Source organism: Sminthopsis crassicaudata, chromosome 2, assembly GCF_048593235.1.
Source record: "Sminthopsis crassicaudata isolate SCR6 chromosome 2, ASM4859323v1, whole genome shotgun sequence".
Lineage (NCBI taxonomy): Eukaryota > Metazoa > Chordata > Mammalia > Dasyuromorphia > Dasyuridae > Sminthopsis > Sminthopsis crassicaudata.
In genome coordinates this window covers 28,827,398-28,852,914 of record NC_133618.1, presented here as the reverse complement: position 1 = coordinate 28,852,914, position 25,517 = coordinate 28,827,398, and the positions used below count along the sequence as shown (strand labels likewise).

General features: G+C 39.3%; 1 protein-coding gene across 1 annotated transcript; it reads left to right on the top strand.

Annotated features, from left to right (window-relative positions):
* The first annotated feature begins 1,554 nt into the window (after nt 1-1,554).
* LOC141554041 (C-type lectin domain family 4 member F-like) lies at nt 1,555-24,238 on the top strand. The gene is made up of 6 exons (XM_074285566.1): nt 1,555-1,683; nt 13,223-13,333; nt 14,112-14,252; nt 15,579-15,730; nt 20,922-21,037; nt 22,010-24,238. The coding sequence occupies exons 1-6, from the start codon at nt 1,623-1,625 to the stop codon at nt 22,155-22,157; spliced, it is 729 nt and encodes a 242-aa protein (XP_074141667.1). The 5' UTR covers nt 1,555-1,622; the 3' UTR covers nt 22,158-24,238.
* The last annotated feature ends 1,279 nt before the right edge of the window (nt 24,239-25,517 follow it).

The window sequence follows — 25,517 nt, the reverse complement described above, 5'->3', positions numbered from 1 at the left end:
GTGGAAAGGCAACTAGAAACCAAAGTGCTTAAAATAGTAATTTTATAGTAGCAAAGAAATATTTAAAAAGTAGATGCTCAACAGTTTGGAGAATTGCTCAACAAACAGTGGTATATAAATGTAAAAATATTATAATAAATAATAATATAGAATAATTATAGAATATAATAATGAATAATAAATATAAAATAAATAATATGATACATTATAAAATTATGAATGTGAATGGGAGGATTTATATGAACTGATGCAAAATAAAGAAAACCAGGAAGGCAACACACATAATAACTGGGGAAAATATCATTGAAAGAATAATCAAAACTGAATTCTGCTAAATTATGTCTAAGTTCACCACTTCCAAAAAAGATATGAAAAGGCATGTATCTTCCTATTCCCTTGCAAAGGTGGAACATTTCCTCTGTATGTGGAAATTTTAGATGTGTTTGATTCTAATGTTATCTTTGCTAAATTGATTCTTCCCCTCTTTTTTATTCTTTGTTATGAAGATTATTTTCTGGGTGGGAGAAGGGAAAGAGATGTATTGGGAAATGAAGATTATATAAAATTAAAGGTTTTTTTTAAAAAGATCATTGCCAACCTCAGATAAAACAATTTTCTACTGAAAGGTAGGGCAGGAAGTGAAATTTCAAGCAATAGAGAAGTGAGTGGAGGGTGAGGGAACTAAAATTTTCAATAACTTATTCTAGGAGTTTGATAGTAAAAGGAAAAAAAGATAGAAGATAATTTGAAGAGTCCAGGAAAAATCTGAGTAGACCTGTGTTTGTAGGCAGAGCAAACAGAGATAAGGAGATACTGAGAATGAAAGAGGAATTATCTGATAGGACAAATTCCTAGAAAAGATGGGAGAAAAAGGAATCGACAAATAGAGTAAATAGTTATTGGTGAAACCAGTTTAAACAAGAGAGGAAATGGATGCTGGAAAATTGAGATGTGGGACCTTTCTATGAGTAGCTGGGTCAGCCACTAGAGAGTGCTCATAACATTTTTACTTGTGATTCCATGCAGTAAATGTACTGGGAGCTACCATGTGAGTGAATAGTCCTTCTAGCACGTACAAAGCTTGGAAGACAGTAATCTCAAGGAAATAATGGCATAATCATTTTGATAAATTATTACTTTATTGGGAGTATCCATGCCCTTGATGGAGAGCTTTATAGGGATTAAAAGGAAGATTAGTAGCTCAGGTCTGAGAGCATCCCCTGTCCCTTACTTAGCGACTACTCTTCAAGAAGCTGGTCCAGCCCCATCCTGAAAGGTTCAAATACAGGGTTTTTCCCTTACTCACTTTTCTGGCTCTATGTGGTCCAGAGAAAATGTCATATATCTTCCAGCCCTAGAGCAGCATAGAAGAGGCAGTCATGGCTTCCCATATCCAGTTTTACCAGATGTTTTGAAATAATGCTGACCATTTTCTTTCTGATCTGATTTGATATTTACTGGATGGCCACGAGACCACAGATAAATGTGCATTTTTACACACATCCTCTGTGGTTGGAGTATTTTTAGCCAAGCCAAAGTACAAACTTCCACTTTTTCCTCCCACTAAGCTTAGAGGGTTTAAAAGCCTAAAGTTTGCATCTGACACTGTGAAAGTCAAGACCATGGACACTGAGAACATCTATATGAACTTTCATATGAGAACACCACCATTGAAGTCACCGGGTGAGTATGGGAAGCTCTGAGCTCTTTTTCCTCCTCTTTGCTTTAATTTCTCTGCAAACCGTGAATTTCATTTTACTATTTGGACTAAAGTTCCATCTCCTGAGCTCTCACCCAAGGCTCTTCATACCCAAAGGTCCTATAAGAGAAGAAGAAAAGGAACAAAATCTGGTGTTTTTACTTTCCTGTCTACCCCTAGTGCTTGGTATAGACATCGTATCCAATGGTCCAAGACAGATGGTGACTAACAAACAAACTGGGGAGAAATCCTCAAAGAACTTCCAGGATAAATGGAATCTGCCTTAACTGAGTGACATTAAGTAAAAATTAATTTTGTTTCCATTTCCCCAGCATCTAGCACACTGCCTTTAGTAAGCACTTACTGAATGCTGATCACCTTCAGGAGAAATCAAAGAATATTTAAAATTCCTGGCAGTGACAAGACTAGGTTATAAAATGAAAGAAGGGAAAAAGGGAAGGAGCATTTATATAGTGTCTACTATGTGCCAAGTATTGTGCTAAGAATTTTTCTACAAGTATTATATCATTTGATCCTGATAACAACCTTACAAGGTTGACATTGTTATTCTACCCATTTTGCAGTTGAGGAAACTGAAGCAAACAGAGGTTAATTGACTTGTATGGTGTCACACAACTAAGAAGGATCTGAGGCTATCTCTTCTTATCTTACCTATTTATTTATTGTGTCAGTTAGTGAATCAAATGAGCCAGAATTGGACTGTTAGGATGATGTGGGTTCAAATCTACCTCATTGTATAATGTTTGTAGTAATGACTTTATAGTCATCATGATCAAATGAAATTATATGCTGTAAGAACTATTTAAATGATAGCTGTTAGCATCCCCAAAGAGTGTGAAGGAAGCCTAAAGATTCTCTAACACAAGTCCTCCACCCCTTCCCCAGCACTTTATTTTTTAAATATTTTTTTCAAAAAGCAGGTATTTTAAAATTAATTTGCTTTCTCCATTAAACAATTTTAAGCAATATTTGATTTTCCCCTAATTCCATGTAAAGATTTTTTTTTACATTTGTGGGAAGAAAAGAAAGAAGGAAGGAAGGAAGGAAGGAAGGAAGGAAGGAAGGAAGGAAGGAAGGAAGGAAGGAAGGAAGGAAGGAAGGAAGGAAGGAAGGAAGGAAGGAAGGAAGGAAGGAAGGAAGGAAGGAAGGAAGGAAGGAAGGAACAAGGGGATAGAGGGAGGGAAAAGAAAGGGAAGGAGGGAAAAGAAAGGAGGGAATGAGGGAAAAGAAAGGAGAGAAGGAGGGAAGGAAAGAGGGAAGGAAAAAGGGAAGGAAGGAAAAGAAAAGAAAAAAGGAAAGAAGGAGAGAGGAAAGGAGGGAGAAAAGAAAGGAGGGAAGGGAAGAAGGGAAGGAGGAAGGGAGGAAGGAAAGGAAGGAATATCTTTAAGAGAAAAATAGTATGCTTCAGTCTGCATTTAAACATCAATTCTTTCTCTGAAATAAACTTTTTAAAGAATCCTCATTTTAGAGGAATTCCATATATTTAGATTACATATCTACAAGATCTGATAACACAAATTCCTACATTGGCCTTATTTAAAAATGTACATTTCTTTCTGCATTTTAAATCTATTTTGTCTCTTTGTCAAGAAGTGAATAGCATGTTTCCCCTTAATTCTTTCAGACTTGTGGTTTATCATTGAATCAATCAGTATTCTAAAATCCTTCAGAGTTGTTTTTCTCTTTAAGTTTGTTATTACTGTATAAACTGTGCTCCTGATTTTTCTCATTCACAGTGAATCAATTCAAAAAGGTCTTCCCAGCATCCACTGAAACTGTCCATTGGATTACTCTATGTGGTATAGACCAGAAGTTCTAAACCTTTTTTGTGTAAAAAAGTTTTGTAACTCCTTTGGCAGCCTATGAATTCTTTTTTTTTTAATTTAATTTTATAATTATAACATTTTTTTGACAGTACATATGCATGGGTAATTTTTTACAACATTATCCCTTGCACTTACTTCTATTCAGATTTTTTCCCTTCCTCCCCCAACCCCCTCCCCCAGATGGCAAGCAGTCTTATATATATTAAATATATTACAGTATATTCTAGATACAATATATGTGTGTAGAACCGAATTTTTTGTTGCACAGGAAGAATTGGATTTAGAAGGTAAAAATAACAGTTTACATTCATTTCCCAGTGTTCCTTTTCTGGATGTAGCTGGTTCTGTCCATCATTAATCAATTGGAATTGGATTAGCTCTTCTCTATGTTGAAGAAATCCACTTCCATCAGCATACATCCTCGTACAGTATCATTGTTAAAGTGTATAATGATCTTCTGGTTCTGCTCGTTTCACTCAGCATCAGTTGATGTAAGTCTCTCCAAGCCTCTCTGTATTTCTCCTGTTGGTCATTTCTTATAGAACAATAATATTCCATAACATTCATATACCATAGTTTACCCAACCATTCTCCAATTGATGGACATCCATTCATCTTCCAGCTGCTAGCCACTATGAAAAGGGCTGCCACAAACATTTTGGCACATACAGGTCCCTTTCCCTTGTTTAGTAGTTCCTTGGGGTATAAGCCCAGTAGTAGTATGGCTGGGTCAAAGGGTATGCACATTTTGATAACTTTTTGGGCATAATTCCAGATTGCTCTCCAGAATGGTTGGATTCTTTCACAACTCCACCAACAATGCATCAGTGTCCCAGTTTTCCCACAGCCCCTCCAACATTCATCGTTATTTGTTCCTGTCATCTTAGCCAATCTGACAGGTGTGTAATGATACCTCAGAGTTGTCTTAATTTGCATTTCTCTGATCAATAGTGATTTGGAACACTCTTTCATATGAGTGGAAATAGTTTTAATTTCATCATCTGAAAATTGTCTGTTCATATCCTTTGACCATTTATCAATTGGAGAATGGCTTGATTTCTTATAAATTAAAGTCAATTCTCTGTATATTTTGGAGATGAGGCCTTTATCAGAATCTTTAACTGTAAAAATGTTTTCCCAATTTGTTACTTCCCTTCTAATCTTGTTTGCATTAGTTTTGTTTGTGCAGAAACTTTTTAATTTGGTGTAATCAAAATGTTCTATTTTGTGATCAATAATGGTCTCTAGTTCTCCCTTGGACACAAACTCCTTCCTCCTCCACAAGTCTGAGAGGTAAACCATCCCATGTTCCTCCAATTTATTTATGACTTCATTCTTTATGCCTAAATCTTGGACCCATTTTGATCTAATCTTAGTATGTGGTGTTAAATGTGGGTCCATGCCTAGTTTCTGCCATACTAATTTCCAGTTTTCCCAGCAGTTTTTGTCAAATAATGAATTCTTATCCCAAAATTTGGGATCTTTGGGTTTGTCAAAGATTAGATTGCTATTTTTATTCACTATCTTGCCCTGTGAACCTAACCTATGCCACTGATCAACTAGTCTATTTCTTAGCCAATACAGCCTATGAATTCTTCTCAAAATCATGTCTTCTTGATTATATTTATGATTAAAGGAAATACTTAATGGCCAAATTAATTTTTCTGAATCAAATTCATAGACTCTCTGAAATCTTATTTGCTCCCTAGAGCAGTTAGCTTAAGAGCCTCCTAATCTAGTCACAAACCCTCATTTTACAGATAGAGATCTAGGGACGTGAAATGTCTTGTCCCAATATTTCTCAGGTAACAAATAGTGTGGCTAGGATTCACACTCAGGACACTGACATTTAAATCCTGGATTCTTTCTCACTTGGTATATTTCCTTCCTCATCGTCCTCAATGGACACAAGAGCTTTGCTTCCCAAATCACACTAAATTTATACTGGCTTTCTCCTGTTCACCCACTCACCAACACAAGTTTCATGTATATTATACATTCTTAATAAACAGTGTATCAAAGTCCTAATTTTTCCAGATCCCCTCCAGCATTTATTTTCCTTTTCTGTCATATTAACCAATCTAATCTGTGAGATTAACTTCAGAATTGCTTTGCATTATTCTAATTAATAGTGATTTAGAACATTTTTTCATATGATTATTAGGTAGCTTTGATTTCTCCACTTAAAAACAATCTATTCAAATCCTTTGACCATTTATCAATTGAAGAATGCATTATATTCTTATAAATTTAAATCAATTCTCTGTGTGTATATATATATATATATATATATATATTACATTACGTTATATTAATATATTATATATGTATATAGTCTAAATTGTTTTCCAGTTCTTACCAATTTTTTGTCAAATAATGAGCTTTTATCCCCCAAGCTGGGGTCTTTTAATTTATCAAACACTAGAATACAATGCTCATTTACTACTGAGTCTTGTGCACCTGTTCTATTCTACTGATTCATCACTATTTTTAGCCAGAATCTTACATTTTGATGATTATAACTTTAATAATACAGTTCTAGTATTAAACGTAGGCTACCTTCTTTCACATTTGTTTTCATTAATTCCTTTGATATTTTTTACCTTTTATTCTTCCAGATGAATTTTGCTATGATTTTTCTAGCTCTATAAAGTCATTTTTGATAGTTTGATTGGTATGGCAACAAATAAGAAATTAATTTAAATAGAATTGTCAACTTTTTTATATTGGGTTGGTCTATCCACTAGCAATTAATATTTGTCCAATTATTTAGATCTGACTTTTTTTCTGTGAAAAGTGTTTTGCAATTGTGTCCATAAAGTTCTTTAGTTTGTCTTAGCAAATAGACTCCTAAATATTTTATATTGCCTATAGTTATTTTAAAAGATATTTCTTTTCAATCTCATGTAACTGAACTTTGTTGGTAATATAAAGAACAGATTTATTTTATGTTCTGCAACTTTGCCAAAGTTGTTGATTGCATCAACTAGTTTTTAGATAATTCTCTGGAATTCTTTAAGCATACAGTCATATTATCTGTAAAGACTGAAAGTTTTGTCTATTCCAATTCCTTCGATTTCTTTTACTTCCCTTATTGCTCTAGCTAACATTTCTAGTACAATATTGAAGATTGTGGTGATAATGGGGATCCTTCCTATAACCTTGATCCTATTACAGATAATGCTTGAACTTAAACTGAACTCATGCTGAATGAAGTAAGCAGAATCAGGAAAACATTGTACACAGTAACAACAATACTGTATGAGGATAAACTATAATGGACTTATCTCTTCTCACCAATGCAGTAATCCAAGGCAGTTCCAAAATATTTGTGATAGAAAATGACATACACATCCAGAGAGAGGACTATGGAGACTGAATGCAAACTGAGCATACTTCAATTGTTTTTATTTGTTTTTTTCTCATAGTTTTTTTCTTTTATTCTATTTTTTTCTTTCACAACATGACTAAATAGAAATGTTTAACATGATTGTACATGTATAATCTACATCAGATTGCTTGCAGTCTTGAAAAGGGAATGAAAAAAAAAGGGAAAAAATGGAACTCAAAATCTTACAAAAATGAATGTTGAAAACTACATGCTTAATTGGAAAAAATACTGTAAAAATAAAATTAATAAATTAATAAGAAATTTGTATTAATATTCATTAGGGAAATTTATATGTGGTTTTCTTTCTCTATTTTGGTTTACCCTAGTTTTAGTATCAGGATTATATTTGTGTCATAAAAGAAATTTCACCTATTTTCACAAATAATTTATGTAGTTTGGAGTTAATTGTTCTTTAAATGCTTGTTAGAATTCACTTGTGAATCCATCTGGATTTAGGGATTTTTTTTCTACAGGAGTTCATTAATGGCTTGTTTAGTTTCTTTTTTAAATTTTTTATTTTATTTTTAATTTATGGAATAAAACATGCATTCCTATTTCATAATACAACAGAAAGATGATGGCACATAAAACTGCAAATCAATTATGTAAAATATACTATTCCTTTCAAATATGCAACACAATTATCATGTTCTTGGACCCAATCATTCTTTAGGATTAGATTATTTAGTTTCCAATTAATTTTAATCTATCTTCCCATAGCCTTTTAAAATGCCATTCCTATTGCATCATGATCTGAAAAAGGTAGTTTTAATATTTATGCCTTTCTGAATTTGATTTTGAGGGGTTTATGCCCTAATATATGTTCATTTTTTCTGCTAAATGCTATATGCCACTGAGAAAAAGGTATATTCATTTCTATTCTCATTCAATTTTGTGCAGAAGTATATTATAACTAAATTTCCTGAAATTCTAAAATTCTATTCACCACTTAACTTTCATCTTATAATTCATTTAACTTCTCCTTTAGAAAATTGATATAGTTATGTTTGGTATTAATATTAGTTCATTGTCAATGGTACGTTTTTAGCAAAATTCAGTTTCCTCCCCTTTTTTCTCTCTTGATTAGATTTATCTTTACTTTTGCTTTATCTGAGATCAGGATGATTACCCCTGATTGTTTTGTTTTGATTTTTTACTTCAACTGAAACATAATATATTCTCCTCCATCTTTTACCTTTAGTTTATGTATATTTCTCCATTTCAAAAGTATTTCTTATAAATAACATATTGTAGGATTCTGTTTTGTTTCAAATGTGCTTCTTGTAAACAACTATTATAGGATTCTTGTTTTTAATCCACTCAGCTAACCACTTCTGTTTTATGGGAGAGTTCATCCCATTCACATTTACAGTTATGATTACCAGCTGTATATTTCCTTCATCTTATTTTCTCTCCTGTTCATCCTTTTTTCTCTTTTTATCCTGTCTCTCCTCATTACTGTTTGGTTTCTGACCACCCCCTCCCTCAATCTGGGTTAAATAATTTTCAGCCCAAAATAATTTAGACAGACAGGAAAGGTCTGTCTTATTTGGATAAAAAGAGAGCCTCCAGTGAAGATAATGTCCTGAGAAGCTGGTGGGAAGCTCCTAGCCCCAGGACAGATACTCAACCAAGGCCTTATGCCCCAGCTCAGCAATCCAACAGCATTGTAGGCCACCTGTGAGGCCTCCAGGCCCCAGCACAGCAAGCTAGAGGTCAAGACCTCTGGGTCCTGGTGCAAAAAACTTGAGACAGTGCCCCCTATGTCCCAGGAGCAAAGATGAGTCTTAAAGGTCATGAAATAAGCTGGAAAAATGAGCAAACAAAAACTCTCATCATAGAAAGAATTAGGGATGAGCCATGGCTCTCTTGTTTCTATAATTTTTCCTGAAAGCAGCATGCCGTTGAATGGGCCAATTTGTCCCACTCACATTCTAACCATAAAATGAGCAAGAAAGAAACTTGGCAGGTTAATAAAATCCTAGAAAACCTAGATGTGATAGATCTCTGGAGAGGTCTTGGCAATACATGGCATCTATACAAAAATTGACCCTATATTAGGGTCACAATCAAAAGAAAGGTAGAAATAATAAATGCTTCCTTTTCAGACCACAATGCAATAAAAATTATATGCAATAAAGGGGCAGGGAGAAATATAGCAAAAACCAATGGGAAATTAAATAATCTAATTCTAAAAATGAGAGGGTCAAACAACAAATCACAGAAACAATTCCCCAATTGATAAGTGGCCAAAATATATAGACAATTTTCAGATGATGAAATTAAAGCCATCTATAATCATATGAAAAAATGCTTTAAATCACTATTGATTAGAGAAATGCAAAGTAAAACAAGTCTCAGGTATTACCTCATACTTCTTAGATTGACTAAGATGACAGGAAAAGATAGTGATGAATGTTGGTGGGGAAGTGGGAAAACTGGGATACTAATGCATTATTGGTAGAGTTGTGAACTGATCTGGAGAGCAATCTGGAATTATGCCCAAAGGGCTATAAAACTGTGTCTACCCTTTGACCCAGCAGTGCCATTACTGGGTCTGTATTCCAAGGAAATAATGAAGGAAGGAAGAGGATCCACATGTTGATAGCAGCTCTTTTTATGGCAGCGAAGAATTGGGAAATGAGCAGATGCCCATCAACTGGGGAATGGCTGAAGAAGCTGGAATATGATTGTTCTACCAAAAAAAATGATGAAGAAGCTGATTTTAGAAAGGTCTGGAAAGATTTACATGAACTGAAGCTAAGTGAAACAAGTGAAATAGGAATACATTGTACATAGTAACAGCAAGAACGTGCAATGATTAACTATGAAAGACTTGATTCTTCTCAGTAGTTCAGTGATTCAAAGCAATCCAGTAAACTTTGGACAAAAAATGCCATCTGCATCCAGAAAAAAATAACTGAGGAAATTAAGTATAAACCAACACTTCTTTTCTCTGCTTTGTCTCTCCCATGGTTTTTCCCTTTTGCTCTGATTTTTCTCTCCCAACATGATTCATAAAGCAGTGTGTATTAAAAATACATAAATTTTTTAAAAAGAAAAAATCTCTTAAAATGGCATTCTATCCACTATGTTATGTTACCTGACTGTATTTGCATTATGACCTCTCAAATTATGTGACTGCGATTCTGTAAAAGCAGCATTATCACAATGCCTGGGTTTTTCTTTTGTTTCATTCTTAACTGAAATCCTAAAAAAAAGTGTTTCCATATACAGAGAACACAAAAAGAGAATTCTTATGAATTATGAATCTCTAATTTATAGCACTTGCTTTTAAAACAGCATATAAGGAATTCTATATGTTACTTTCAAAATGGTCCTGCTTGGCTAGGCTTCCTTCGGAGCTGCCTTCTGGTCTCTTCTGTGCATTTAAAAAAAAATGTTTCAATGTCAGTCTTTTTGGGGAGAGGGAGTATCACTATTAATAACCCCTTTTCCTTGGTACCCTCAATTAAGAACTATGACATCAAAAGAAAAAATATCATAACAGATAACATAACCAAGCAAAATGAATCTATATGGTATGTATACACATATACACACATACTATACATATGTATATGTGTGTATATATATACGTATACATCCATATATACATATATACATATATATATATTGCATCTCATGTCCATCATCTTTAAGTGGGTACATGCTTTATGATGGGCTTTCCAGAGATACAGTTAATCATTATATTGATCAGAGTTGTTGAACCTCTCAAGTTTTTTAATATCATACACAGAAACAGCAATATTGTAGGATGAAATGTTGTAAATAATCTCACTATTCTCAGAAATACAATCATCTAAGACAATACTGAAGGATTTATGATGAAAAGTGATGTCCATCTCCAGAAAAAGAAGTAGGGGGCAGCTAGGTGGCGCAGTGGATAGAGCACCAGCCTTGAATTCAGGAGGACCTGAGTTCAAATCTGGTCTCAGACACTTAACACTTCCTAGCTGTGTGACCCTGGGCAAGTCACTTAACCCCAGCCTCAGGGGAAAAAATATGCAGAAAAAGAACTGGTGAATCCTGAATATAGACCAAAGATGCTTTTTCCTTTACTTTATTTTGGGAGCGTTTTCTCTGTGTTTTCTTTTAGAATGACTTACATGGATATGTATTTTGCATGACTACCCATATATAATCTATGTCAAAATGCTTGCCTTCTCAGTATGAGGAGAGGGAGGAAGAGAATTTGGAACTCAAAATTTGAAGAAAGAAAAAGAATGTTAAAATTGTTTTCACATGTACCTGGAGGAAAAATAAAATATTACATTTAATCTTCTCAAATTGTTTATGATGTTGCTTATCTTGTGTAAATCACCCTCCAGGATCTGCTCACTTCACTCTGTATCAATTCACAGGATTCTTTGACATTGTATTTTTTATCATTTCATAATTAATATTCTATTGCATTCATATACCAAAGTTTGCTCAATTATTCCCCTTTTAGGCCACATGAGTCACCTGCTTAAACTCTCATCATCTTTTCTCCTTTCACTAGTTAATTTTGTTTGGGATTCCTTGGTCCACTTCAGTTAAGGTCCTCATGATGTTCACTCCCTCCACTCCTTCCTCCATGCTTGTGTATTCTTTTAAATAGGAGAAATAAGTTCTGCCTCACCCCCCCCCCTTCCTGTTTTCCATATTTGTGTGTTCCCTATTCCTTCCTTTTCATTTGACCTTCATAACAATCCTGGGTGCTAAGAGCTGTTCGTATCCCCCTTTCACAGTTAAGGAGACTGAGGCTGAAACATGCTAAGTAATTTAGGATCACAGAGCTAATAAGTGTATGAATCTGGATTAGAACTCAGGTCTTTCTAGTTTCAACTTCAGTGGTCTGTGTACTATGGAATCCTTTAGTTGCCCAGGAACCCATTTCTTAAGTAATTTTGTTTATTTTTCTTTTCTACTTATTCCTTTTCCTAATCTTTCCTCCAGAGCTTTTATCCCTTTTTTGTCTCTTGCTCTATTTTTTCTAGGTATTCGTATAGTCTTTGTGGAAAATATATATGTTTTTATTGGAGTCTCTGTGTTTCTTAGGGAATTACTCCTCTTTGGGAGGATCTCTACGTCCACAATAATTTTGGATCCTGGTCACCATTTGCTTTGAATTATTTCTCTCTCCACCTTTCCTTCCTAATTTGGGGCTTTGTTCTAGAGCTCGAATCTTCCCTCTTCTGAAATTTTGGCTGAGGCCGACTCTGTGTGGTTGGACCTGGGCCACCTGGCAACCTGTGCTGATTTACTCCTCCCAATGCTAGTTGGGAGGTCTCCTTTCTCACCTGATCTTTGAGATTTGGAAAGCTGAATCTTTAATGTCCTTGGGAACATCTCAGGATAGATTGACCTTAGAACCTGCAGACCCATTTCTGAGTGAAAGCTGCTACTCACCACTCCCCAGAACCTTGAAGGTCTCCCCAAGGGCTTTCTCATCATCCTGAAGCATCCTCAGTCTGTTCTTGCTGCCGCAGGATGAAAAGTTCTGCAGGCTGTATATGCTCTTCGCCCATCTCTCTATACATTTCCTAACCATATTTGATCCTGTTGGAAGGCTACTGCAAGCTGATTCTAGAACTAGCTTTGCTGGTGGTCCCTCTTTTATTGTTCTAGATCTTCTGGCTCACCTCCTGTGCAATCTACTTTCTAGGATTTTTGAAAGGTGCAAAATTCAGGGTTTTTGTCAAGTTCATCTGTCTCCCATTCAAGCAGCCAGCTTGGCTCACTTATTAACTCTGTGTCACTTACGCCTCAGTTTCCTCATCTATAAAAAGGGGGATAATAACACTCCCCAGGACAATTATGGGGATCAAATGAGGTACAATGTATAAAGCACTTTACAAACTTTAAAGCATTCTAGAAATGTTCACTGTTGTTATTAGAAGTCATAATGGCCAATTTTTAATGATCAGAAATGAGTTTTTGCATTTAGACGGGGCTCGTGTGGCCACTGCAGACAGATTGTCTCTCCAAAAATAATCAGGTTTGCATAAATGAACACATATGTAAGAAAGAGGGGGAGAGAGACAGAGAGGAAGGAAGATATCATGGGGAGGGTAGTGAGGAAAAGTAAAAAAGGACAAGGCTGAAAGCAGAGGAAACGGAAAACAGACTCGGAAAGCTGATATAACTCTTGGTCTCCCTTCAGTCTTCTCCATAAAGGTCAGCCAGGATCCGGTCGGCTCCAGGAGCAACAGAGTCTGACTCTGGAAGCCATTTCCCCAGGGCTTCTCATGAACACTTTCCTTTGCTCCCCCAACACAGAGCCAAAGGCAGAGACCCAGCCAGCCTACAAGAATCTCAGGATTCTTTATGCCGTCCTCCTCCTCTTTGCTCTGATGCTGGTGGCTTCCTTGACAGCTACGGTGATTCTATGTAAGTCCCCCCGGGGGTCTGGGCTTCAAATCTCTGGTCCTGGTCAGACAGGAAGAAAATAGAATCCAAGAGGAAATACCTGACCAATGACACCTCCAAATGACTGACAAGGATCCAGGATAGTTCTTCTAACACACACACACACACACACACATATATATAGTACATATTATATAGAGAGATATAGATATGAATATAAAGATATATATTGTATGTGTATATGTACATATATATGTATATACATATACATATGTGTGTATAAATAATATATAAATATATATTTATATAAAGATATATGTATATATCATATTATATATATATATATAAAACACGTTACATATATATATATATATACTATGTATATTATATAGAGATAGTTGTTGCCATTTTCAAAATATTAGAGATGATTATCATCTCTCCAATAGTAACATAGTCACCATTACAGTCTTGTGTAATGGAAAGAGAGCTGGATTTAGTCTGACATCCCAAGTTCAAATCCAGTCTCTGCTACATATTGTTTGTGTGATTTTAGGTCGATCACTTAACTTTCTTTGGTCTCAGTTCTGTAAAATGAGGGCTTTGTACTTCAGATGGCCTCTGAGATTTCTTTCCGATCTAAACCTAAGCTCTCGTGTTCCCATGATCATCAACAACTAGCCAATGAGCCCTTGACTTAGATCCTAGTCTTCCCTTTCTGACTTTTCTTAGAAATTAAAAGGCGGTCTCGGGAGCCTGCCTTGAGCCTTCCCCATCTCGCCTGTTTGTGTACAATGTCTAGACTCGTGGGAAAATACATGTCTATGGCTACATGGGAAACTGGTGCCCTGCACTGACAACTCCACCAGGTTGGCTGTGGAAATGGAAAAGAGCCATTTGGAGAAACTCAATGCTTCCTATCAGGCGCTTCAACATCAATACCGTGAGTTGGGCAAGCTGGGCCCTAGGGGAATCCTATCACGGGCTGAAGCAGACTCTTCTGGGGGTAGGACATAAATCCAGTAACAGTAACACTGATCATATCTTGCCCGGTGAGATAGTTTAGTTTTTTCCATGCCAGAGTGTCTTGAGATTGGCTGGTCCCCATGGGCGATCCACCCTCACCAACTTGCCAATAATATTAAGTTCTTTAACAAGAGATCCAGCTTCCTGCCTCCTATCTGCTGTCCTCAGACCACTTGTCTGTCCACATGTGTCTTTCTCTGGGATTATTAAACCTCAGTACATCTGACAGCTTGACCTCAGCTCTATGTGGACTTCTCTTGTCTTTCCCATCTGTGACCAGCGTTGAATTTTCTCATTCACTGCGAGTCCACACTACCATGATATTTTATAAATCTCCCATGTTAAGTGGCCCTGGATATTTCCTAGTTTTTCACTCAGAATGTTGACTTTTCAGGGAAAGACATCAGAAAACCAGTTCAAATGACCCCTAAGCAGTTGTTGTCCGGCCAGGCTCTAATTGGCCAAAATATGTGTGGTATTGAACCCTACTCAAACTGTAGGGGCTCAGCCTGATGCGACCTCTGGACTGAGAGTTTGGAGCTGCCACTGACATTGTCCCAAAAGCAAACTCCAAGTGTACAATCCTCCTCTAGGAGGCTCTTCCTTTCTGTTTCTGAGAGCTCAAATTCTGTAATAATTCTGGGTCCCCAAGCCCCTTTTGGCTACTATAGTATGTGTGTATGTGTGTGTGTGTGGTGTATATGTGTGTGTGTGTGTGTGTGTGTATATATATATACGTATATATATACACACACACACACACACACACACACACACACACACACACACACACACACACATATATATGTGTATATAATATATATATAGAGAGAGAGAGGTCCTTTAGCCACATCTCATAGAATCATGACACCTCTGGAGAAACGCAGGTCTCATGCAGGTGTACAAGAATTTCCAGAGCTTTATAGAGGCCTCTGCACATATAGAAAATTGAGGGACAGAGGAGAACTCCTCTTAGTCCCATAGGTTTCCTCCTTCTCGACTCTTCCCATCAGTCATCTTATAGAGGTTCAAAATTTGGGATCTGGGAACTTTTGAAAAAAATTGATCAGTGCATTTCAATAGAATTACTTTCCTTGGGCACCTTATATTTTTACTTTATGCATCTGAAGACATGATTGTGAAAAGGCTTCACCACCCATGACATAAACAGATTCAGAACCTTTGGGTTGGAGGGATCTGCAGCCCCTCCCTATTCACATGTTGTCTTTCCCCATCTACTAAGGGACCATCGTCACCCTCATTTCTGAAGGCTGGAAGTTGCATAATGGGAATATCTACTATTTTTCCAGTGACAAAAAGCCCTGGGCAGAGGCTCAACAGTCCTGCTTGTCTAAGAACTCCAACCTGACTTCGGTGACCTCCAAGGAAGAACAGGTCTGTGGGGCAAGCACACACCCAGAAACACACAGAAATAGAGGCTGTGAGAGAGGAAGAGAAGAAGGGGAGATAGGAGCAAAGTCTTCTTTCATATTAGAGTGTGTCCTTTACACGTTATTGTGTCCAAGAAAGGACAGAGTCAAGGAGTTGAATTGAACTTATACAATGATAATTATATCACCTGTGATGGGGTTCTTTTCCTACCATGTTCAAATACCACCTCAGATACTTCCTAGCTGTGTGAACCTGGACAATTGATTTTATCTCTCTAGGGCTCAGTTTCCTCATATGTAAAATAGAGATAATCATAGCACCTTCCTCCCAGGTTGTTATAAGGAGGGAATGAGACATTTGTAAAATACAAATGGTGTAAGTAACTGCAATGTTATTTCCATTGAATCGGTTCCCTTTGCAATCCTAGGTATTTTATTTTGTAGATTCAAAAGCATTATTCTGAGAAAGAGTCCAGAGGCTTACCAAAGGATCTAGAGTACATAAAGGATGAAGAGTCCGTGCCCTAACTACTTGACAGAGATCACTCGGACTTTGTCTGAACATTGCCTGAGACCCATTATTTGAGCAATAATCCATTCCACTTGTTGCTCTCCTTGTTGGGCAGTCTATGTTTCCCAGAATTCTAAATTCTCTCCCTGGAAACCTCTGCTTTTGCTTCTGGTTCTACTGATCAAACAGAATAAATCTAAACATCAGTGAGGTCCATCTCACCATATATGACTAGTCCATGGTGCATATTAACTTAGAAAACCATATAGGAATACTATTTGTGTTATATTTTTTTAAATGTGTTATATCTCCCAATTCTACCCAAAGAACAAACAGTACCTGACATCCTCTGCATAACTATCCAAGAGACAGAGAGGAAAGACAGGGGAGAAGAGGGAGAAGAGGGAGGGAACAAGACAGAGACAGAGGGAAGCGAGATGGGAAGTGGAATTCATTCTGTTTAATAAACCTGTAAGAAAAGGAAATGTAATCTGGCAAAATCTGCTTTGGTTTTTGTGGGGTTTTCCCATCATGAATTTGAGAATTCACTGGCATCCTAGGATTTCTATTTCAGAAGGACAGTGATTCGCCTCTTAGCCCTGAGACAATTTGGGAACGATAATGATCTCTGATCTAGAAGGCAGGCTTGAATCATGTCCCAGGAGTTCTTGAGAAGACACACACTCTCTTTGAGGCAAACTAAGAGGAAAGAGTGAAGCCCTTAAGAGTTGAGCAGTAGTAATGAAGGACAGGCCTCTCTTCCCAGCCCAACCAAGAATTAATGAGAAGGAAAGAATTAGTGATGTGAAAAAAATTAGTAACAAAAGAAACTGAAAGGAGTGATCCAAGGGAGAAAATGAAAGGAGTACTGAGCCCCAACAGACAAAGTAGAGATCAAGTTGGGTAACTGGCCCCCTATGGACTTCTGGGAACAGAAAATTCAAACAGAAATTACTGGTTATACTGAGCTCATTAAGAACTGAGAGAACTTCCAAAGATAGGTCTGCTCTTTGCTCAACTTTTCTTCCTTATTCCTGTCTAATTACAGATACTGTAATATTCTGTTTGCTTCTTTTACCTAAATATTTTCTGTATCTTGATTTTTGTCTCAAACATAAGACCAGTCTTTTATTAAGCACCTACTATGTGCCAAGCACAATATTAGATATATTTTACCCCTTCTCTCCCTCTTTCCTTCAAAGCTGCCAGAGGCAGAGGGAGAGAAAGAGAAAACAAATAAAAAGAAAATGAAAAAAAGGAAGGACACTTATCTGGGGGCAAAACAAAGTCCTCCAGCCAAATTATGCCCTGGGAGCCCTCTTTATCCAGAGGGTCTGGGAGGAGCTCTCCACTGTCCATCTTCCATCCTCTGCATCAGAGGGAAGGAAGAGCTCCAGGGGCGAGGGGTAATATGGAGCTGTGAATCTCAGGGCTGATGTGATCTTGTAGGATAATGAAATCTCAGAAAGCTTGATGAAGTTCAGAAGAGAGCTACTAGTTGAAAATGATGAGATCCAAAGTTAGAGACAAATTCTAAGGGCAGAGACCTACCTCTGAACGTTATAACCGGGGGGCTCTGAGTTACTGTGATTGTACTCTTTATTTTTTGTCTGTTATAAACTCCATAAAACCTCAGGGAATCCCCTAGATCCAAGTGGACATTAGACCACACAGTGATTAAAAATGTGAACTAATTTTAACAGGGTATAGCTGGTTAAATCTCCCAAGATGAATGGAGCCGGAGAGTGATAAGTACCAGCCAGTCAAAACCACTGATTTATATGCTGAAACCTTGCCGACCCTTCGGTTCCTTTAATAGATGTTCATCACCCATCCTTTTAACTAAACCTTCTAGAATGTTACCAAAAACTGAGATCCGACTCTCGGGCCTGGGCCCCCCAGAATCCACAGGCCAGTCATGGAAAACATTTTCCGTTGAGCAGTGGGGATTCTCTCCAAGACGTGAGGTTGCCAAAATGGTTGGAACCATTCGCTTCTAGGTATTGTTTTTCACTGATCGGACCTCAGGGAAAAGAAATAAATAGAAGCACCGGCTATAGACTTAAGGGTCAGCCTCAGCCTCGCTTAGGCAAATAATAAGCTCTTTCTGTGATCACCAATACCACTGAGGCAAGAGAGATCTCTTCTTCACCGACTGCAAGCGCCCGAGGAGGCTGGTCTGAACTAATTCGGCCATAGAACTGGCCAGATCGGGTAGTTCCTTTAGTTCGATTCGATGAGCATTTATTAACAGGCACTGTGCTCACTGGCAGGGATACAAAACCAGTAAGGAAGCAGTCCCTGGCTTCCGGCAGCGTACGTTCAGGGCCTGCCAGAGCCTGCTAGCATGGAGCTGTGTGAAATTTTCAGCGTAAGCATTTACATCTCAGAAATGGGCAAACGCCACAGATCAGGGGATGGTTTATTGTCTTGTTGATTGTTTAGACTTAAAGTAATGGGGAAATATCAAAAATATGCTTAACACTTCCTAGCTGTGTGACCTTGGGCAAGTCATTTAACCCCAATTGCCTCAGCAAAATAAAAAATAAAAAGAGCCAGCAGTTATCTATCCCTCAACTCTGCTTTTCTCTGTAGAAACAGAACTGATTTGCCATCCAAAGACATGTGACTTTATGGAGTCACCCGATTAAAAATGGATTCTGAGCCCCTACTTCATGGCCAAATACCATCTCTTTCTTTGAACTGCTAAATCACATGATGGATAACTGTCCTTAGAAATAGACAAACATGGCTAAATTCTCTTGGCAGGCTTTTTTTTTTTTTATTCCTGTCATAGAATAAATAACTTTTAAATGATAATAAGAAATCAATGTATCAAATGACTGTGAGCTCACCCTTCTTCTAGACTCAGGAGTCCACTAGCTAAAGGATTAACCTAGACCCAAGAGTTCTAGGAAAGTCCCATGTGAGGTTCTAGAAGGAATTGCCACCTATATTGCCCCTCTCAGGGTAGGTGTTCTCCACTAGCTAAAGGATCAAACTGGACCCAAGACTTTTGAGTCCCATGTAAGGTTCTAGAAGGTAACCCCACCCATATTGCCCCCCTCAGGGTAGGTGTCCTGCTTGACAGTTACCCCAAGTTCAGAGTACTCTTTGGGTCTTGCTCCTAAAGCTATAATTCCCTCAGAGGCAGAATTAGAGTTAGCTCCGAACAAATAAGGTGGCTCAGTAGATAGAGTTCTGAGTCTGGAGACAAGAAGACCTGACTTCACATCTGATCTCAACATTTACTAATTGTGTGACCCTGAGCAAGTCACTTAGCCCTGCTTGCCTCAGTTTCTTCATCTGTCAGATGAGCTGGAGAAGGAAATAGCGAGCCACTCCAGGAGCCATCTCCAGGACAAAACTCCAAATGGGGACACAAAGAGTCAGATGTGAGTAGAATTGGCTGAATAACAACAAATTATACACAGAAATGTCTTAGCAGGAAAAGTAACTACAAGGGATTGGGCCAATAAGGCTCAGGTTCCTTCTTTCCCAAATATCTGTCAGGAGAATGTTCCCACATAGAGGACACAGGTAGCAAAGTCACGCCCCTGGGCAAGATGTGTGGCCAAGACATGTGGGGGAAGAAGGTTCACCCCTTTGAGGATGTCAGGACTGTGGACAACAACAGGGTCTCTAATGTCCTTCAGATGCCACTTTGCTAGACTGATTGTTCCGTGCCCACCCCAGCTGCCCGGACTTTGATCTATACTAGAACACTAGTTTTGGTCAGGTGAGTCAGACACAAGATTTGAATTTAAATTTAAATTGATGTAAATTCAGTGATTTTCTGTTATATCACTTAGATTCACAGGAAGATAAAGGCTATCTCAGGTAAGACAGGAAGAAAGAACCAGGGCCCCTTAGCTGACAGAACCAGGGACTGGGAAATGGGGCCCAACAGCAATGCGATTATTTTTGAGGTAGAAAAGGAGACGAGACTTTCTGTGGGTTGTTCCCAAAGTCAGAAAAGCAAATGGATTAAAGGTACAGAGAGGCAGGATGCAAAGCAATCTAAGGGACATCCTAGGAAAACCTGATCACAGGTTATTATGCATTGATTTCTTATTATCATTTTAAAATTTGTTTATTCTATGACAGGAATAAAAAAAAATCCCTGCCAAGAGAATTTAGCCATGTTTTGTCTATTTCTAAGGACAGTTATCCATCATGTGATTTAGCAGTTCAAAGAAAGAGATGGCATTTGGCCATAAAGAAGGGGCTCAGAACCCATTTTTAATTGGGTAACGCCATAAAGTCACGTGTCTTTGGATGGCAAATCAGTTCTGTTTCTACAGAGAAAAGCAGAGTTGAGGGATAGATAACTGCTGATGGGAAATGGACTGCTTAGGAAAAACATCTTCTCCATGAACTGCGGGCTGACTCTTACACGGATGCCGCCTTCCCAGATCCGGAAGGAAGAATTCCTTCCCCAGCAGCTGCAACGGATGAGAAGGGCTCTAAGGCTTTACCAGCTGTAAGATCCCATCAGATGCTTGTTAGTTGATTGATTCCCCAAGAGAATCTTCCTGATCATTTGCCAGGGTCAATCCAGGCTGTCTTGAACTACCCAGTCACAAAACATAGCTCTTACCTGAGAGCACAGCAGGGGGCTGGAACTCCTGGTTTTCTTCTGCATAAAATATCTAAAATATAGCTTGCTTATTTTTCTCTGTAGGTATTTCTTTCCAGGAGAACTGGAGATGGATATTGGATTGGCCTGACTGACAAGGGCAGTGAGGGTGTCTGGCACTGGGTGGATGGGAACCCCTATAAGCAATATGAGAACAAATGGTGAGTCCATCACTTCAGTTCCTGATGCTTCTTTTGTATCAGCATGGGGGGGGGGGGGAGAAGAGAGAGAGAGAGACAGAGACAGAGACAGAGAGAGACAGAGAGAGACAGAGAGAGAGAGAGACAGAGAGAGAGAGAGAGAGAGAGAGAGAGAGAGAGAGAGAGAGAGAGAGAGAGAGAGAGAGAGAGGCAGAGACAGAGAGAGAGACAGAGAGAGAGAGACAGAGACAGAGAGAGAGAGAGACAGAGAGAGACAGAGAGACAGAGAGAGAGACAGAGAGACAGAAACAGAGAGAGACAGAGAGACAGAGAGACAGAGAGACAGAAACAGAGAGAGAGAGACAGAGAGACAGAGAAAGAGACAGAGAGAGAGAGAGAGAGAGAGAGAGAGAGAGAGAGAAGAAAGAGAGAGAGAGAAGGAAAGAGAGAGAGAGAGAGAGAGAGAGAGAGAGAGAGAGAGAGAGAGAGAGAGGGAGAGAGGAGAGAGAGGGGAGGGAGGAAGAGAGACAGAGAGAAGGAAAGGAAAGGAAAAGGAAAAGGAAAAAGAAAAGGGTAGTATATATGCATGTGACTGATTTAATCCTCACAACAGTCCTGAGTGGGAAGTAGTATTATTACCCTCATTTGGGGCTATAATATAACATAACAGCTGCCTTACAGGGTTTGTAAGGATCCAAGGAGAGAATATTGGTGAAGTGCTTCTCAAACTTTAAAGCTCAATTAAGCCAAAATGGTGGAACGATGAGGGGGAGCTTATTGAGGGAACACTGGGGGATTACCTGAGGCCAGGAGTCTGTCCCCAGGATTTCCCATCCAGGTCAGTATTTGCCTGGAAGCCCTTCTGTGCCCACCCCTGTCATGTCCCCTGGGGATTTCTGGGTCTTACTTGTCCTGAAAAGCAGCCTGCCCACAGGGAGACCAGGCTAATTGGGCTCAGCCTCTCCTTGGAATAAAGTCCTCCTTCGTTCCTAGGTTCTGGAAGCCCAATCAGCCAGACAACTGGGATCAAGGAAAGGCATTGACGGAAGATTGTGTCCATTTAATACCGGGAGACCTGAGGGCTTGGAATGATGCAAACTGCGCCTTAGAATACAAATGGATCTGCAAGATTTCCCTGTAGAGCCGCTGGCTGGCTGGGCCCCCCCCTCCTCCCCATCACTCCCCTGCCTCTAGCAAGACTGAAAGCCTTGACAGAAGGATGGGGGCATCTGCAAGTGTGTCCCCTGCACCCCTCCCTCCATGCTCTCCCTTTCTGTGCTCCTTTTTTCTCACCTAGCGCCCAAAAGCAAAACACTCAGTGAGTCAGGTCAGACCCACCTGCTTCATTCACTCAAACAAATATGGAAAATTGCTTCCACTCATTTTTGCATTTCAGAAAAACTGAGCCCAAGTGGTCAGTGATTACTTTAAAAGAAAAGCACCTAAGGAGGGGCAAGATCTGACCAGACTTCAGAATGCCCTGCGCCACCCTCTGTATGTCACTCAATCTCCCTCCTTTTCCTATAAAATGTGAACTAAAGCATCTCTCAGACCCGTACTCATGGGAACACAGTGGTTTCTGCTTTACACTCTTGTGGCGGCATTCTAGGCTCTTCAGTGGGTAGACGGGATGATCATTTTTTCACGGAGAAAATTGGACCGAAATCCCTCGGCTTTTAAAAAAGAAAACCAGCCCCTTCTCCACAAGACCCACCCTCCTTAGCCTAGTAGTTAGGCTTTCCAGTCTTACTTTCTCTCATGCCATTCAGACTGCTAGCCCATTCCCTGATGACTAATTGATCCCTCTTTCTGGAAAGCGTGCATCGCTCGCCTCTGCCGTCCGGAGTCCCTGCTTCCTTAGGGATGTAACTCGGCCATCTCCAGTATCAGCCCCCCCCAATTCTCCCAGCCCGACTGGTTCCTGTCAGTGACCCCCCCTTGAGATTTCTTTGCATTTATTTCACACATGCACATGTCCCATATGCTCTATATAGTACGTCTACATGTGTGTACACGGTGCGCACATAGAAACTACATACCACATATACCTATACAGAGAGAGAGAGAGAAGAGAGGGGAGAAAGAGAGAGACAGAAGGAAAGACAGAGAGAAAGGCAAAAGAAAAGAGTAGTACATATGCATATCTACATGGTATACAATGTAGTATTAGTAGAGTGTGTGTGTGTGTATATATATACTACATTATTATTTTATATGGTATATATATCATATATGTGTATATTGCATGTACATATAGCATATTTAGCATGTGTACATACAACACGTACATGTGTGTTTGTGTATGTCTCTATTGTACCCTGAGAGTTGCTGTTGTAGTGAATAGAGCAGAAGAACCAGATTCAGATCCTACCTCAGACGCTCTCTGGCCATGTAACGCTGGGGAGGTTGATTTCATCTGCCTCAGTTTCTTCTTCTGTAAAACGAGGGTGAGCAGCACTCGCCTCACAGGGATCGGATAAAATGACACGTAAAACATGTTAAAATGTTCCAGAAAAGGAAACTCGCTGTAGAATGCCAGTCCCTGGAAGAGAGACTCTCCATGTGTGTCCCCCAACACCAGAGAGCAGCTTGGGACAAAGTTCAGGGCTGATTTAAGGGCCCTAATATTTAGCAAACAATCAGAGTGTCCGTCCCCAACCTTGAGGGGAGCATGGGTTTGGGGAGAGGTTTCTGGAAAACAAGAGTCCCTTTTGCGAGCCATAGTCCCCCCACATTTTAGTGCTTGCTGATCCTCTGGGGAGCTCCAAGTACATCCACCCTGGCCGTTCTCGGAGTCCATTTTGTTCTTTTGTGCTCTATGGCGATAGGGCCCTTCCTTCCAAAATAAAAACCATGTGTGTGAACGTTAAGCCTTTGATGCTCCCTGAACCGAAGCTGCCTGTCCAGGAGGGTAGCTCAGGCCTTTGCTGTGTGAGTAAAATACAAAGTGAATTACAAACAAAAACTGAAATACAAACAAAGGCAAATGCATGTTTTCTCAAAGGGGAAAAATTTAGTTTGTTAGAAGTCATGTGTAGAGACGTTAATAAAGTGAGACTGGGCTCCAATGAGGAAGGAAAAATTTTCTTTACCGAGATGTAAGAAGGAAGAAGGCTTTGTGGTTGGGGAATATCACTGTCGGCTACAGCTGAGGAAGGTGGGTTGGCCCCCTAGGTTTAGAGGATTGTGCCCCAGCAATTAAAGAATGTTAATGCTCTAAGGTAACAACTGTGTCTGGTAATCTTTATTTTTTTATTTTTTATTTTCCTGAGGCAATTGGGGTTAAGTGACTTGTCCAAGGTCTCACAGCAGGAAGTGTTAAGTGTCTGAGACAGGATTGGAACTCAGGTCATCCTGACTTCAGAGATGGGGCTCTATCCACTGGGCCACCCAGCTTCCCTCGCCTCTGGTAACCTTGACTAAAAAATTAGACCCTACCTAGATCAGGACACCCAGCTAGCTGTCCCCTTGGGAAAGTTCGGACAACCTGGAATCTCACAATGAGGAACAAAGAATTGTCTTTTGGAGAACTCCGGCTTCAGCAGGTTTTTGTTCACAGCCAACAAAAAAAATCCCAGCTTAATTCATCACCAGCAGATGTGCCAGGGGTTATTCCATGGGATAATCAGTCCCCTTCGAACAAGCCTTTGAAACTCATCTTAGAATGCTGGATTCTTGAACCTGAGTAACGGACTTTGCCACAGTAAAGAACAGGGTCTATTACAGGGAAAAAAAAATCAACTGTTAAGTGATCAGCGTCATGATCATTTCTTCAAGAGTCTAGTAAAAAATTCCTAACTCGTGTCCTGAGAGGACGTGTTGAAGGAGCAAGGATTTTCCTTTTTTGGTTTGGAACTGTTTATCCCTGTAATCTCTCTAAACAAAGAAGTGAAAACAACAAGAGAGATTTCAATTGATTGGTTCAATGTTGTATTTTAATATTTGATAAAAGAAAAGCTTTTTTTTTTTTTTTTTTTTTTTTTTTTGCTGAGGCAGTTGGGGTTAGGTGACTTGCCCAGGGTCACAAAACCAGTCTCTTACACACAGAGATCTGGGCAGCCCCCAGTGGGAACAGGGGAAGGGAGGACAGTGAACCAGACAAAGGATGAAGAAAATCTTCCCAAGGCAAGCAGGAGGGGCAGATGTACCTGGAGAAAAGGAGGGAAATAAAGCGGCCCAGAACGCCCGAGAAGTAGCCAGAGGAAGCAGCGTGGCAAGCAGAGGAGGGCAAGGTTTTTACCATGGGGGTCAAGCCCCAGAGGCAGCTGCTCTGGGGTGTCCCTGCTCTTGGGGAGGCAGCATCAGGCAGACCCGGTTTTGGCAGCTGTGGGGCTCTGGTTCAAGTATCTTTGGTGGGTAATAGAGTTGGGTTTTGTCTTTCTGGGGTTGTTTTGGGGGGAGGCAGAGGAAGCTGGCGAGCTGCCCCAAACAATGCGGGTTTTTAGAAATGTTAAGTTCCCCAGGCAGCCGGACCAGGGGGCAGCTTTGGAACAGGTTGTTC

Coding starts and splice junctions, on each gene's coding strand:
- LOC141554041 (XM_074285566.1), top strand. CDS start 1,623: ATGGACACTGAGAACATCTATATGAACTTTCATATGAGAACACCACCA. Junction 1,684..13,222: donor ACCACCATTGAAGTCACCGG/GTGAGTATGGGA, acceptor CCCCCAACACAG/AGCCAAAGGCAGAGACCCAG. Junction 21,038..22,009: donor AAGCAATATGAGAACAAATG/GTGAGTCCATCA, acceptor CTTCGTTCCTAG/GTTCTGGAAGCCCAATCAGC.